Source organism: Agelaius phoeniceus, chromosome 14 (genome assembly GCF_051311805.1).
Source record: "Agelaius phoeniceus isolate bAgePho1 chromosome 14, bAgePho1.hap1, whole genome shotgun sequence".
Lineage (NCBI taxonomy): Eukaryota > Metazoa > Chordata > Aves > Passeriformes > Icteridae > Agelaius > Agelaius phoeniceus.
In genome coordinates this window covers 14,557,113-14,573,041 of record NC_135278.1, presented here as the reverse complement: position 1 = coordinate 14,573,041, position 15,929 = coordinate 14,557,113, and the positions used below count along the sequence as shown (strand labels likewise).

General features: G+C 46.3%; 1 protein-coding gene across 3 annotated transcripts; it reads left to right on the top strand.

Annotated features, from left to right (window-relative positions):
- The first annotated feature begins 16 nt into the window (after positions 1 to 16).
- Positions 17 to 13,924, top strand: LOC129125655 (heat shock factor protein 3-like). 3 transcript variants are annotated; one of them, XM_054641178.2, is made up of 13 exons: positions 17 to 220; positions 1,333 to 1,441; positions 3,021 to 3,148; positions 5,957 to 6,081; positions 6,929 to 7,004; positions 7,668 to 7,729; positions 8,163 to 8,244; positions 8,528 to 8,661; positions 9,452 to 9,697; positions 10,879 to 11,023; positions 11,543 to 11,608; positions 12,448 to 12,567; positions 13,086 to 13,240. In XM_054641178.2, the coding sequence occupies exons 1-13, from the start codon at positions 83 to 85 to the stop codon at positions 13,095 to 13,097; spliced, it is 1,443 nt and encodes a 480-aa protein (XP_054497153.1). In that variant the 5' UTR covers positions 17 to 82; the 3' UTR covers positions 13,098 to 13,240. The 3 variants fall into 3 exon arrangements, with proteins under 3 accessions (XP_054497153.1, XP_054497149.1, XP_054497150.1); XM_054641174.2 differs by having other exon boundaries at positions 19 to 220; positions 12,448 to 12,514; positions 13,086 to 13,924; XM_054641175.2 differs by having other exon boundaries at positions 22 to 220; positions 10,879 to 10,984; positions 12,448 to 12,514; positions 13,086 to 13,924.
- Positions 13,925 to 15,929: the final 2,005 nt, after the last annotated feature.

Here is a 15,929-nt window from a genome sequence, read left to right as displayed (position 1 = left end):
CCGCGCGCCGGTCCCGCCCCTCGGTGCGTCGCGCGGCGGCGCGCGGCCCGTCCCCGCTGGCGCGGCCCGTCGCGGTCCGAGGATGCGGGAGGCGCCCGCGCTGCCCCGCGGCCCCGCCGCCCCCGGCGCGCCCGGCCCCGGTGCCGTGCCCGGCTTCCTGGCCAAGCTCTGGGCCTTGCTGGAGGATCCGGACAGCGACGACGTCATCTGCTGGAGCAGGGTGAGGCGGCCGCTCGGGCCCGGCCCGGGGAGGCCCGCGCGAAGGACTCGAGGGTGGTGGGGGCGCCGGGCCGGGGCTTCGGAGCCCGGCGGGCGGTGGCAGAGGATCCCCGGCTGCCCGGAGCGTGCCCAGCCCGCCTCCCCGCCCTCCTCGCGGGGGTGCGGGCGGACCGGCGTGCGCGGGGCCGTGCCCGGGCCCTCCCCCGTTGCCCGGCCCCCCCCGCGTGCGGCCCGCGGTGGCGGCGGGGCTGGCGCAGCGGGACATCCCCGGGGACAGCCCCGAATCCCCGCTCAGCGGCTCCGGGCGCGGCAAGGACGCTGTCAGGAGCCATTAACTGTCCGCTTTCCTTCCGGAGCGGGGACGGACGTGCCCCGCGGGCACAGGGCACGGACACACTGACCAGGCACCCCGACGCGCACTGTGTTTAGTTTTGTTCCCTGTCATTTTTAAATCCTTAGGGTTTTTCTCCACTTTTTTTCCAGCCGTTTGCCCTTTACAAAGACAAAGATGAAAAGAAACGCAGTATTTTTGTCCTCTTCATGAACAATACAAAAGTGATGCAAAAAGCTCTTCCTGTTTCCAGGAAGTTTGGTCTTGAGCATATTAAAAATCTGGCACTGCTGGTGTCACACTTACCCCTGGTCACCGCTGGGTTGTGTTGTCTGAACTTTCGGTAACTGAGCAACGTTACGTGGTTATTTTTAGTGATGACATAGCACGTACAATGGAAGAATCTTGTCAGGAGCTGGGCAGGCTGATGAAAGGAGATGCAATCTCTTTAGTGGCGTGAATGCCATTGGGCTTGTGCAATGCTTATGTTTATTGGGGACAAAGGGAGCGGGCTTTTAGAAAAATTTTGCTTCGGATTAAGATGAGTGTGTCAGGGCTTTAAGAAAATTCCCTGTTCAGTGTAAGTGTTCTATGTAATTGTGTCTTTGAACTCAAACTTTTTAGTCCAGTCCCAAGTGTTCCCACAGACAGTTCATTTGGTGAAGTCCTTTGCTTTTCTCTGCTGTCAAAACAGTCTTTGCTGATTTATGATCTTCACTAAAGAGCAACACCTTAGAAAAGCTGTGCTTATTCACTAACTGTTACTTCTGCTTGTTTCCTAGAATGGCGAGAATTTCTGCATTCTGGATGAGCAGAGGTTTGCCAAGGAGCTGCTCCCCAAGTACTTCAAACACAACAATATCTCCAGCTTCATACGGCAGCTCAACATGTGTAAGCATCAGCGCTTCCTCTGCACTCTGTCTGCCAAGTTCATGGCTAATGGGCTTTGGTTTGCATTTCTTTAAACAAGCAAACGGACTTGGCAACTTTTTCATCCCTAAAAACTTGAGCCCTGGCCTTAACTTTGCTTTGCAGAAGAAAAGATTGATGGTGGAGTGTGGTTTAGTGTTGGGTTTTTGTGTTTTAATTCCAAGTCCTTTTGAGTAACAGCTGAAGTAAGAACATGTGCTGGTGCCTAGAGGTAGCGTGAGGTTCCCTGAGCTCCAGCATGGCTCTTGCAGCAAACAGGTGTGTACCCATGGGAGAGGAGGCTGTGTGTGCATCCTTACACCTAAATGTGAAAAAAAATTGACTGGATAATGGGGCTGCCACTGCTGTTGCCTGCTTTGCTGTGTGGGAACCAGAGCAGTCCTGCACTACATTTCTCATTATGTTTTCTCTGCTTAACTTGGGAGCATCGTGTGGCAGCATTGCACAGCACGTGTGCAGTGTGGCCAGGCAGAGGGGTGCAGTGAGGGTGGCTCAAGGGCCCAGTGCAGCATGCAGGGCTGCAGCAACCAACAGGAATAACTGCAGAAGCTTCAGGAACCAGTGGAGGGAGGAGAAACAGCACGGGAGGTGCTGCCTTAGAATTTCAGACTGAGAGGGAGGAGCTCTCTGTCCTTGCCCAGTAGGTTTGCCTGATCTCTCTAGCTGATGCCTGTGTAGGTTTTGTAACCTGTAGCACATCTGTTTAGTCTCTGGATAGAGGGTAGATGCTTCTGTTCGTGTCCTGTGCTTGTGTTTGTAAGATCCATCACTGAGTGACAGAGGATAATCCAAAGAAACAATCACCTCTTCCCCTGTAGCCAGGATAAATGAAAAAAAAAGCAAATATTCCAATGTAGCTATACAATGTAGTGGCAGCCTCCTTTTCCTGCTGGATCTATCCTGGCTTTCTAATAATGGCTGGAGTGCATTAATTGTGTTAAAATCTTGACTGAGGAGAGACGTGGACTGGCCTGTCAGCTGAATCATGCATCTCTACCCTGTGGTGTTTGAGCAGTGATGGAAATAGAACTGGCAATACCTTACTTTGTGCAGGCAGTCTAGTATGAAGAAGGTGCTCTGCTGCAGGTGTTTGCATAGGCAGGCAAGGAATTAACTTCTCTGCCTTGCTTTATTCTGTAGACCATGGTTGTCAGGGATAAAAGGGAAAGTGTACCACTCCTCTGCATCCACTGGGACATGATTCTGTTCAAGATGTCATAATAAATCTAATTTCTAACTAACTGTTATGAAGGCTTTTACGTGGCTGTGATGGTTTGGTCATGGCTGGCCTCTGCTGTGCAGCTGCATGTGCAGCCTGCCAGGGGCAGACAGTGCACATATTCTCTAGCTGTGAAAATCAGAGCAATGAAATCATTGAGCACCAGGAAAGGCCACCTTGGCTATTTTTCATGGTTTCTGCCCCCAGGAACTGTAGTGCAGTGGGTGTTTTGGTAGCACTGGACTTTTCTTAAATTGTATGTATTCCAAGTCAGCTTTCAACTGGAAGAAATTATTTGATTTGTTGATTTCCTCTCCACAGATGGTTTCAGGAAGGTGATTGCTCTGGAGAATGGTATCATTACAGCAGAGAAAAGCTCAGTCATTGAGTTCCAGCACCCTTTCTTCAAGCAAGGGAAGGCACACTTACTGGAGAACATCAAGCGCAAGGTACAGTCTAAGCACATATTTACTTCACTTAGTTACAAAAAGTGGCTTATCAGGTGTTCATATGGGTGTTCCAAACACAGCCAGCAAATACCATGGGAACCAAGGCAGCTCCCTCACCATGCCAGGCCAGTGCTTGGCTGGGCCTCCTTGTGGCAGTGCTTAGACAAAACCTGCTCTGCTCTTGGTTCTGAACTGAGGTAGGAGCATCAAACCACAGCCCTTCTCCACAGAGTTCATATCTCTGATTGCAGCTTAGCATGGTCTGCAGGTCTGTCAGCATCTCCAGCTCTGAGAAAGGCACAAAGTAAAAAAAGCAAAAAAAAAAAAAAATTCCCATTTGTAGCTCATTAAAAATTAGCAAAGACATCAGTAACCAGTTCATTTGGATGAGTTTGCTTAAAGTATATTGCTCCTCCAAAACTGTGTTGCCACTAAGCTACATCCTTATGAGCACTTTCTGCTTTTCTTTTGTCCGTTCAGGCCTTGTGTGACCTGTTTCTGCACAGATACTTATCCTCTATTGGCACATTACAGCCCATAATATCCTGAGGAAGAGAGTATCATGATACATCACGTTGACATTTGAACAGCAGGATCTTTTCTTTAGGCTGTTGTCAGGTGTGGCTGCATTGCCCGGGGCGATAAAAGCCCAGCATAGGCTGGAGAGGCACAATGATGTTTGGATTGATTCCTCACTGAGCTGCCCCTGCTGGGAGCCAGGATCGATGGAGTGGCACTGCCTGGGGCCTGTCCCCCCCTGCTGCTGTGCCCAGCATGTCCCAGCCTGCACGCCTGGCAGGGCAGGTGCACCCTGACGTCAGGTGTGGCACCATGTGTCCCAGGGGTGGTGCACTGGGTGGAGTGTTCTAGATGGAAAGACAAAAGCTCTGCTCAGTGCCAAGGATATTCGTGTGAAGTGTTGAATAGGTTGGTGAGAGAGATTCTTTGTTGCACAGGAAATGTTAGTGATTTTTTTTGTAAAGACGTCATTAATTTCCTTGCTCTTCTACTGCCTGGAATGGGGCCATATTCCAGTATTGGCTCTAAACTGTATTTCAAGCCTCTGTCTGGAATGCTGGTTTGAATGCAGGACTTGCTTTACTTCCTCCCTTTCACTTTTAGCTCTGCTGGTGTGCAGACACCCTATCAGTCTTCACAGAATACCAGACTGGTTTGAGTTGGCACCTTGGAGCTCATCTCATTGCACCCATTGCACCCACTACAACAGGGTGCTCCAAGCCCCATCCAACCAGGGATGGGAATGGGACAGCCAAGTTTCCCTGGACAGGCTGTGACAGTGCCTCAGCACCAAGGACTGGACACCCTGATTAGCCAGTTGGGCATTCTGAAGAGCAGTTCCTTGTACTTGGGCAGAATTTATATTGGCTCTTGTTTTTTTCGAGGCTAGCTGGCTGCATTTGGAATTTCCATCCACTTCCTACAACTTTTGGTTGTCTTCCCACAGAGAGGTGATGTGAAGAGAAATCAGACAGCCTTGAATTCTATTTGGGATGCACCCTGTGTACATTAGCATAATTTATTAACTGCAGCAAACAGCAGAGCCTCTGCTGCAGACAGGAGGAGAACTGTCAGACCCTTCAGTGCATCCTTTGCATCATGGCATTGTGTCAAGAAAGTAGTTAGTCATGTCTGAGAAGTGATTGCACAACAGCTGTGTTCTGTTCCAGCACAAAGGGATGGGATGTTGGTTTATAACACCATTGGTTCATTTCTGACCATTCCACTCCCCTTTGGAAGACAAGATGTGTGAGCCAACCTGCACAGAAGTTACCTCACACCTCAGCAGGCCAATACCACATTGGTGCTTTTATCTCCCCCATGGAATCCACATGAGAGGCTTTCACATCCTCCTTGGAATTTAGCAGAGTAACAAGAAAACTCCCAGCAGGCTGTAGGTTGGGAGGGACATCTGGTATGACTCCATGTGGCTCAATTATAGTCAGTATTTGGCAAAATGATGTTCAAAATTATGTCCACAAAAAACTCCTGAATTGTGTTGCAGCCAACAATGCTTCTGCTGCAGAGAGAATTGCTGAAGGAACTGGAAAATGTTTAATACAGAAGTGCAGGAAGGAGATGGTGAACTTTTTGCTCTTTGATGGCTTTTCCACCATTGTTTGAAGCAGCAGCAGCATTCACAGATTGTGCTGTGAGCAGAAGAGCTGTTTGGACTCTTCCTTCTGCAGACAAGTCTCCATAACTTTGGAATGTCACTGAGCCGAGAGGTAGCAGAGGAAACACCAATAGGGGACTCTGCAATTCAACTGGTGTGGGATAAATTTTCAGATTGAGTAGGATGCATCTAACTAGACACCTTCATCTCCTGGTCACTTACTGGAAATTGGTTACTCCTTTGCTGGCACATTTACCCACACCTAGAAGGAATATGATCATCTTGTTCTTCCACTATCAGGTGTGGGGTTTTTTTGGCTGGTGTTCACTCTGTGACACTAGAGGGCAAACTGTCACCAGGCCTGGCAGGGAACCCCCAGGGAATGCCCTTGGCAGTCAGTGGTTTTTATTGTGAATTACAGCCACAAATCTACTGTCTCCAGGTACAAAGTGCTAATCTCACGTTTTCATTGGCATCTTGTTTTGTTCATACAGTGCAGCCTGTCCTAAGGATTGTCACCTGTAGCAGTTGTGGTGTTTTGTGCCATGTAAGAATTGCAGTCTTAGCTGGTCTTGTATGGGGCTTGTATGGGGTTGTGCCCTGCAGACTGGCTGCACTCTCCCTGCACCAAGGAGCATGCACTGTTTGTAGTAAAGTGTGTGTACCTATTCCAGGTGTCTGCAGTGAGAACTGAGGATCTCAAGGTCTGCACAGAGGATTTGCACAAAGTCCTGTCTGAGGTGCAGGAGATGAGAGAGCAGCAGAACAACATGGATGTCAGGCTGGCTAACATGAAGAGGTAGACTCGGCTGTTTCGGGGCGCTTATGCATTGAATGTTGCTTATATCTGATGGAGATTGGCTAAATATGGGTTTCATTTGAACTGGAAACAGGTGAAGCTATATTTTTTCCTAAGAGTGCCCATTCCACCCCACACAACATTCTGAATCTTGTTTGGTTTTGTACTTCAGTTACAGACTGGAGATTTAGACTGGGTGTTTGTTGGCTGCCTTGAGATTTCACTCTGGTTGCCAGCACCTGTAGTAGTTTTCAGTTTTCATTTTTTGAATACAAACAGGGTTTGATGCAGTGAGGGACAATTGGTGTTTTGTTTTCTTTCTAACTGGAAGTGGACTTTGCACATCCTATCTCTGTTCTCTCAGATCCCCTTCGTATAGGTACTGGTAATTCATTCAGGTCATTGGTATGCCAGCATATATCAACCAGAGTCCAGGACATACCTTTCTCTCTCTCTGTTCCTTAAAAAAAAAATAGCCAAGCCCTTTGAACACCACCTTTAGATCTGTCCTAAGGCTATCAGTGTTTGGAAACAAGCTGAGTGTAACACTAAGTCCTTATTCAGCAGCTTTGAGGCTTTGAAGGAATACCTCAGATCAAGATTATTGGTGGAGCAGCAGAGGATGAGGGTGTCCTTTTTAAGTGAGAGTTTCATGCTGCTGATGGAAAATGGAGTTAAGTTAACCCAGAGTTTGTTAGTGAATCGAATTAACTGAGGGTTAGTTATCCACAGAGGGAATGTTGCCATTGGTTCTGCAAGGTACTCTAAAAGTTTGAAAGCTGTAAAACTAGAGCATATAAAGTAAACTCTGTTCATCCTCTGTCTTCTGATTTATTCTGCATTGCAGAGAAAATAAGGCCCTGTGGAAAGAAGTGGCAGTTCTAAGGCAGAAGCACAGTCAACAACAGAAGCTGCTGTCTAAGGTACCATTGCAGCATCTTCAGTGCTACCATCCTTATTCCTGCCTCTGTGATACTTCATGGCATTCTTTGCTTATGTAGAATGACAAATGACACAGAGCTGAACAGGCTGTATTAATACAGCATAAAGAAAATGGTCACAGTTCCTGAGTGTCCCAGAAGTAGCACAGTAAAGAACCACGAGCAAAGCACTAAGGAAAAGTCATAGTAGGATGTCAGTGTGTGGAGACAGTGCATGGTAACAGGAGCCCAGAACTTGAGAGATTGCAGGCACATGGAACGGAGTCTGTGAAAGATCTTGGACCAGGATACACTTAGACCACTTGAGAAGTGAACTTGGAACGCAGAAACTGTAGGAGTTTGCACGCTGGAAAAAATTTTCTCTGGTTTATTCCTCAGCTGTTTCTGGTCTGGAATCCTCTAGTGACTTGTGCTGCTATATTGCATTTCAAAAAAAAGCCAACTGTGCAAAGTGAGCTAATTTTTCTATGCAGTTTTTAACTCTTGCTTTATTCTTTAAAATACAATTGCAAATGTTTTTTTAAAATACCTGTTAATTTCTGTCATGTAACTATATCATTTTATAGTAAAATCTGAATTAAGAATTAATTATTAGGATTGCTAATTGACCATTTGGTTTTGGTTTTCTTTTGTCTTTCCTTTTAGATTCTTCAATTTATACTAAGTTTGATGCGAGGAAATTATATTGTTGGGGTCAAAAGAAAAAGGTAATTACTTGATAGGTCCCAGACCAGTGTCAGATGTGAATTGTAGGGATAAATCAGTTTCTATTTTGTGACAGGTATTTTTATCACTTGTATATTCAAACTTGAGAAAGCTGATGGAAGTTCAGTCAAGCACAATATAAGTATTTCCTCCTTATCACTAAAATAGGTGGGAAGGGAATATTCTATACATTTTCAATTCCAAAGGGCATAATTATCAGAAATTGTACATCTCAAAATGTGCGCACATGACTGACTTCTTCCACACCACAGTGTGTGTGTAGGACAGGCTGCCTGCAGTACCTTGCCCATCACACATTCCCAAAAGCCAGGCTGTTTGGGAGGCAGGAGTAACAACCATTACTGCCTGTCCTTGGCACTGCTGCAGCTCTTCCCAGTGGCAGGCAGGATGAACTAAAGCTCTGCTCTGTCCCAGGTCTCTCACGGATGCTGCGGGTGCTTCACCCTCCAAGTACAGTCGTCAGTATGTCCGCATCCCTGTGGAGAGTGGCCAAGCTGTAAGTCTCCCCAGGGACACAGGCAGTGGGTTGGACAGGATGATATACAGTGATATCAGTCTTCCTCATAGCTACAAATACCCTACCTTGGTAATCAAATGCTCTCCCTTTTGTAATGGGCAGCTTTAGAGCAACACTCTGGCTGTAAAATCATGCAAATCAATGCAACTGGTCACAGATGAAATGTGAACTGGAAAGAGAAGCTGCAAGGAGAATGGGGCTTCAGTATGAGAAAAGAAAAGGTCAGAGCCTGTGGTTTACTCATTTTGTGCTGTATCTGCAGATGGCTTTTTCTGAACATAGTGCAGCTGAAGAGGATGGAAATGGTACAGGTCTGATAATCCGAGATATCACTGACACCCTGGAAAATGCCACCAATGGCCTCCTTGCTGTGGCACACACAAGTGGCAGAGCCAGGTATGTCCAAAATATATGAAGTATTTATGCCTGGGTTGATAACTGGGTAGTTCTGTCAATGTTGATGATCTATGTGGATTCTGGGAAACAGAATGTCTCTCTGAATGTCCATTTGTGCATGACAGGCCTGTTGTAGGCTTTCCTTCTGCAGCATGTAGCATTGGTCATTGTCAGAGCTCATGTCTCTTCAGGAGTCCCTGCAGGCCTGTCAGGCTGATGGGCATTGCAGGCTTAATTTGCTGAGGCTTTTCTGTCTGTTCAACAAATGAACGCATACTTGACTTTTCAACTGAACAGGGACCTGAGTGCATATATAGGTTTCTAATAATCCAAAATGTATATAGATTGCTTACAAATCAAGATGTATAGTTTTAACTCCAGTTTCAATACTGTTCTCATATCCTAGGGAAGGCATTCTCTGCGTGGCAAGAGATTTTACTGAAAACTATTTAGTTGTTAATGCCCAGAGTAAAATATGGAATCTGATTTGGAATCTTTTTCTTTCTAGAGTCTGTCTGTTAGGAGTTTCCCTCCTACCTAATTCCTATATACTATATTGCTGCTTTTTGCCTGGGAAAAAGAGATGTTTTGCTCTGATACATGGTCTCTGTATAAGCTGTAGTAAGAGATTCTTCATCTGCCACTTTGCTGCTTTTTCTAAAGACCAGTTTGTTACTTGAATCCTTGACTAGCCTAATCCTATTTAGATTTGAGATACTAAGCCTGAAATTAATAATAATGTGGTTGATAACTTCTCCTGTGTGTTGTTTCTGTTTGGGTCACATTTTAGAGAGCCACAGGCAGCTCTAGATCCTGGCTTACCTCTTTGTCAACTATCACAGCCAAGTGAGTTAAGTTGTGCAGAACCTGTCCCATCAGTTCCTGTAAACAATGTCAGCAAACCCAGTGAAATAGGCACGGCTGCTGTGGAGCTCCACACTGCACAGCCAAATGCTCCAGAGGACCCTGTGTCAGTAATTGACTCCATCTTGAATGAGAGCAGCTCTGGAAACCAAAATGATCCTTTGCTGGACAGGTATGAACTTGTTTCTGAAAAGTGTTATGCTGTTGTCACCTTGTGGGATGCTGTCGGAGTTCTGAAGGGTGTGTTGTTTAGTACAACATAGGGAATTAGCTTTTGAATTGTCACTGACAAAGTGAATTCTCTACACCTTTGTTACCAGGGTTTGAAAAAGCCAAGTGTTGGCGCCACACATTGAGAAAGGGCAAGTGTCTTTGTCACCTTCATGGTGACATGTGCCTGACTGCTGGTGTGTGCCTCAGTGTGTCCTGTCAGCCCACTGCTGTCACTGCCAGGTGCTGCCAAGCAGCAGGTGCAGGGCACTGATCTCAGGCTGGCATTGTGGGCACTTAGTTCCTGGTGGTCATCTCACTGTACCTTTCCTTCTCTGCCCCTCATTTGTACAAAGCTGTTTCCCATGTGCCCTGTCAGATCACACAGATCAGGGGTGCAGGCTGTGGGTTCCTGCCCCACTGTGGCTGCAGGAGAGCTGTATCAAGGACAGAGCTTTTACCCTTGCTCCTGCAGCTCTTCTGCTGTGGTCAGCAGAGGTTCTGGGGTGATGTCCCAGCACTCATGTCTGAAGGCCCTGCTCTACCTTCCCTCCTGGGCACTGCAGGATGTGGAGCAGTGCCTTGGAACTGCCCATTCCTCATGCAGGGAATTCAGTACAGGAGCACTTCATGGCACAGCAAGACATGCAGTGTGGGCACTGTGCCTGCAGCTGCCTTCTCAGGTTCTTCACTGTCCCTCATGTCCTTCCCACTGTCCCTGGAAACATGTCCAGTTTGGCAACAAGCCGATGTTTCAAAGTAGGTGGAGTTCCTTCAGGCCCAGATTATTTCCAGCCCTTTGCTTTTCATTTATTGTCCCAGGGCAAAGCCATCAGACCTTTGTTTAAACACAGATACCGGGGTACGGGCTGGGACCTGAGAACATTCACCAGACACTCAAATGAGGGAGGAAGTAGGTATGGAAGGAGGAACTGCTTTTTGACCTGGTAGCTGTAGCTGTGCTTGCTGTTCAGGAAGCCTTCCCTTGTACCTGTACCTCAAAGAGCTGGAGTGAAAGGTGATATGGGAATGTGATTTCATCCATTTGGCTATTCTGGATTGTAGGCAACCTTCCCTGTGGGGCCAGAGAAGGCCCTGCCTGCCAGCTGTGCCTTACAGTGCTATGTAATTCTGTCTTTTTAGAGAGGAAATTCAGGATTTTCTGAACTGCATCGATGCCAGCCTTGAAGAGCTCCAAGCAATGCTGTCAGGGAAGCAGTACAACTTCGGTGCTGAAGCGTTCAGCGACGTGAGTGCCTTCTCTCTGTTCCTGAGAAATACTGCTCAGGTGTGCCATGAAATGCTGCTAGTTTAGTTCATGTTGAAATGGGTAAGAGTCAGGAACGTCTTGAAAAGCAAATAGTTACAAATAGAATTATTTGTAGGTATTCACAGTGTACAAGGTAATACTGGGAGTCTTTCCAGGTCATACAGGATTCCTGTTCTACAGAACTGAAGGGAGGGAAAAAAAGGAAAAAAATTGCCTCATTTTCCCTTCTCAAGCCTAATCACATACCATCACATCCTGACATACATCTTTGTATTTGATCCATCTGGATGATATGGAGTGAAGCTTAGCTGTACTCCTGGAATCACTGGGAAATAGGGTGGCCTTTTCTCTTCCTGTGACCTCAGTTTACTGCCATAGCTTGAAGCTCCCAGCTGAAGGCCCATGGAGGTGCCACTGTCCCTGTGCTTCAGTGGAAGGAGCAGCTCACTGGGTCCTGCCTGCAGTGCTTTCAGGAGCTCTCTTCAGTTTTATTTCAAGAACTTCATTGGTTGACATATGATCTGATTTTATTTTCAGACATTTAATCCGGAGCTGCCAGCCCTGGATATGAACTTGATGGAAACTCCCCCTGGTATTGAAAATGTAAGAGTAAGATTGACTTCTGTGGTGGGGAGGACAAATGTGATGCTGGGAATTGAATCTTGCTTGATGCAGCTCAAGGGTGGGAACAGGGTTGATGGCACAGGGTGACACTGCTGGTTCATCTCATCCAGCTGACTCCAGCGTTTCAATTATCAATGTTGGTTTGTTGGAATTTAGGAGGGATCTCAAGATAATTTCCAGTCCTACATTCCTAGTGCAGTCATACACTTGGAATGCCTGTCTAAAGGAAGACTAAAGGAAAAGTACTAAATGAAAACTGTAATGCAATATACTGTAGCTGTTCTGAACATAGCTCTGTGGGATTTCCTCAGAAGATACACAGAAGTTCAGCACAAACTTACTTCTCTTGGTCCAGTTCCTAAAATTGATTCATACTATTTAAAACAAATATCCTCGCAAGTGTTATTTTTGTTGTAGTCCTGAAATAATATTTAAACTAGTCAGAAGAGCTTTGACTACAACTGATATAAAATGCAGCTGTGTTTAAGCAGTGCCTGCAGAATTCAATTACATGATGAAATCATGTTTAACTGTTATCCCAACAAGACCCATTATAATAAAACTTCTGGTTTGGAAGGTAGAACAAATATTTGCTAGTCAAAAGCTTGTTTTGTTTAGTAAATTAAGTTTGTCTGTATTTTACTGTGCCTCCTGAGAGCTGCTGTGTGCAGGCTTTTGTGTGCAATGACAGGCTCACTGCTCAGTTTCTCCATCTCTCTTTCCTCCTCCTTTCACATCTAATTCTGTTAACCAGTGAGTAAAGATTTCCATTTTGTTGTTAAACATTCTGTCACAACTCTTTGTCTGCTTTGTTTCAGATGGCAAACTTGGCAGAGAGCACTGAAGGTCTGGGAGCAAGTGAGAGGGAAACAGCAGGAAGCAAAGGTGGGCAGGATGGAACACTGAGCTCTGTGGCAGCTCCAGTCTATTTGAAAACTGTATGTTGAAATTGAATTGTTGTAGCCTATAATAGCTCCCTCTTTGGTTTGGGCTTAAGCTTCTTGTGAAGACTCTGATGTTTCACTGATCTTGAAGCTGTTCCTCAGTCTTTAAAGGCCCATCCTGTGCCCTGAGGTTTTTCACACAGAAAAGATGGATCCCACCTGAGTCCCTTTTCACACGAGTGCCACAGTGGGGAGCAGATCTGCGGATGCCCTTGTGGCAGTATCTCCTGCACAGGCTGTGATCCCCCAGAGACAGAGCTGCTCAGGTTTCCACTGCAGGGCTGCCATTGCATGCTGGGAGAGTCATGGGCTTGGAGTGGCCTTCAGGCACTGATGTTTCCAGGCACAGGGGCATTGGCTTCACTCTGACAGCCCTGGGGTGTGGGGTTTGTTCCAGCCCAGCTTGGGCTTTCCTGTAGTGCAACAAGTCTGAAGCAACCTCTCCAGGTTTCCTTGCCTTGAGTAAGAGCCTTCAGTTGGTGAAACACTTTGAACTGTTTGTTTTCCCTCAGATATGCAGCTGATCCAGTACAGGGCCAACCCTCTGCTTTCCTTATTTGAAGAGCTGCCTTCAGGTGAAGCTGCAGGGAAGGCAGAGGATCCGAAAGACTTTCTGCTGCCTCCCCTGGAGGAGAAACCTGCTCTCCAGCCTCCATCAGCCAGTGGAACTGTGGTGCCACTTGCAGCTCCAGCAAGCCAGGCCGAGCCTCTGGACACTCTGGGAGTGGGTGATCCACCTCTCCTCCCAGAGGATGGGAATGGAGAGTATAAACTATTTCCACTGCTGCTTCTCAGTCCTGTTGCTAACTTCATAGATGAGGCCTCTGAGATAGAAATTTCCTGAACTCATAGAACATCTGTAACCAGCTTAATGCTATGGAATAACCACCAAAGGAGTGGAACAGCAACAAGTGTGAGCTGGGTCCTCACCTGCTTCCTGGGGACCCTGCTCTGCACAGACAAATGGAAGTTCTCTTGCTGCAAGCAGGGAGCACATCTGGGAGAACTGAACACAAGCTCAGCAACAACAAGAGCTGGTGGAGTGAAGGCACCAGACAGAGGGGAAGAACAACAACCCTGTAAACATACCACAGTGTATTCCATAACTTTTTATCCAATATTCTTATTGCAAGAGGAAATCTGTTTGTATCCTGTTTGTAAAGTTTGGCTGGGTTTTTTTGTTGGGGGGTGGTGTTTGTTTTTATTAGCTGGATAGTAATGTGGTGTGTAATATTTTAAACCTGGGTTTTACTCTTTTTGGAGAGCCTGCTTCAATAGGTGGCTTGCCTACTGTTTGAAATTAAGTTGTTTTTAAATTTTGTTTTTAATTTGAGATTTCTTTTTTTTGATAGTTACTGGCTACGATTGTTTGCATCTGCTTAGATTACTTTCGTACTCCTAGATTTGCTCCTAGGTTTAGGGAACATTTTTCCTATGGAAAATGACATTTAACTGTGGAGTATTATTTTTTAACATGCTAGCACACATCCATTGCCCTGGATTGTAGGAGTTGTGGTAGGAAGTGCTTGCCCTCCTGTGTAGTGCTGATTTCTCATGCACATTGCATGGCAGTTCCGGGGTAACCTGCCCCCAGTTCACAGGTTGTGTGTCCTTGGAGATAGTCACTAGGACTGATTCACGTTTAGCAAAGGCCAGCAGCTGTCCCTGAAATGAGAAGGGGAGCCCTGGGGTGCCTTGCACTGACTCACATTAAGGTGTCTCTGCTGGTAGCAGCTTTTGTTCCCTGCCCCTGTATGGACTCAGGTTTCACGCTGCAGTTTCCGCCCGTGGAATCTTAAAGCCAAATCAACCAGATGCATCTGAGTCTTTTGACAATGATTTACATAAACTAGTGTCCACTTCACCAAAAAGTCATTCCCCCAAGTTTCTTTTGGCACTGTTTCCCAAGTTCTCTGAGCAGCTGCACTGTGGAGCCCAGCCCCAGTGTCAGTGGAGCAGCAGGGTGTGTGCTGGTACCAAGCACGTCACAGCTCCACCAGCCCACACAAACCTGCTCTGTGCTGAAGTGACAGCAAACTGCTGGGGCTGCGAGAGGCCTGGATGCAGGTAGAAACCCCCTTGGATAAATCACCTGCCAGCACCATTACTTTAAATTTTTTCCAGTTTTAGGAATTCAGGCTACCTGCAGGCTTTGTTCTCTCTAATGTTCCTGATCTAATAAGTGCTGAGCTCTTCTATATTCGAGAATCCAAGGTAGATATTCTGAAGCCTGCTAGATAATGCATGTTACCTGTGCTGGCCCAACTTCATTGGATTTGTGCTTCACTGTCAAATCTGAGTTGCAGAGGAAGGTCCTGCTCCTGAGTGTGTAACACCTTCAGTGTCATTTCATTTCTGTGCTTCTCTACCTGTTCTTACCTCGTGACCCTTCTCATTTCCATCTTTTGAATCTTTTGAATTGCCTTTCGTCAAGTTTGTCTTATTCAAGCCTTCAGAGTCTTTCTTTCACTGACTTGTTGAGGTCAAGGGCTGAATAGTCTCAAGTTTTCATGAGCTGAAGGGAGAGGGGGAGGTGAGCATGTTGTATCTGTCCCAGGTCAGGTTTGGTTTGTTAATTCCTTCCCAAAGGCTAGAGTTTTGCCAAGAGTGAATTAGTGAAAACCAGGCTTTTCTGGTGTGACAGCACCATGCAGACAACAGAGTTCTTTGGGAGGTTGATCTGTGCCTCTGACTCCCTGCACTGGTTGGACTGTAATTTCTGTGATGGATTAGTGTCCTGTTCCTCTGTCTCAGTCATCTCCCCTCAGCGCAGCTCACTGTCAGGTATTGGGTCTGAGTGCATCATGGGGTTTTAATACACTTTCTCTCTTAAGAAGCTAAGAAACCAAGGCTTACAAAAATTGCAAAAAGAAAAAAAAAGTTTGTAAATCTATGTGTCTGGTTTATGTACAGGTCCGGAAAAGTATTTGTGCAACTTTCCTAAGAAAGATTGCAATGGAAAGGGGAAGACTGAATGACAAAAAAAACCACATGCTGAAGTAATTAAACTCAAGAATTGCAAAAAGATCACTGTGTTTCTTGTACATTCTTTTATTTGTGTTCCTGTTTGTGCCAATGTTTCTCAAACCGGTTTACTGATTTCTCCAGAATTAAGACCTTTCATGCTCCTGGGTCATGGTCTCATGATGCAGCTGTTGCTGGTTCAGGATGAGGAAAAGGTGATGAGGAAAGCCTGGTGTCTGTTTCCAGAGCGTGGGAGAACAGCATCTGGGACTGGGTTTTTAAAAGGGTTGATGTGAAAGCTCAAAATACCGTGTGTGCTGAAAAATACACCAGCTGTAGGGCACACCTGCACATATTCTCCACAGACCCCAGTAGGAAAGGCCCTCAGCTCC

Excerpts from the sequence above, each read along its gene's own strand:
- LOC129125655 (XM_054641174.2), top strand. The coding sequence starts at position 83 with ATGCGGGAGGCGCCCGCGCTGCCCCGCGGCCCCGCCGCCCCCGGCGCG. Across the intron at positions 7,005-7,667 it reads AACAGAAGCTGCTGTCTAAG|ATTCTTCAATTTATACTAAG; the intron begins GTACCATTGCAG and ends CTTTCCTTTTAG. Across the intron at positions 7,730-8,162 it reads GTTGGGGTCAAAAGAAAAAG|GTCTCTCACGGATGCTGCGG; the intron begins GTAATTACTTGA and ends GCTCTGTCCCAG.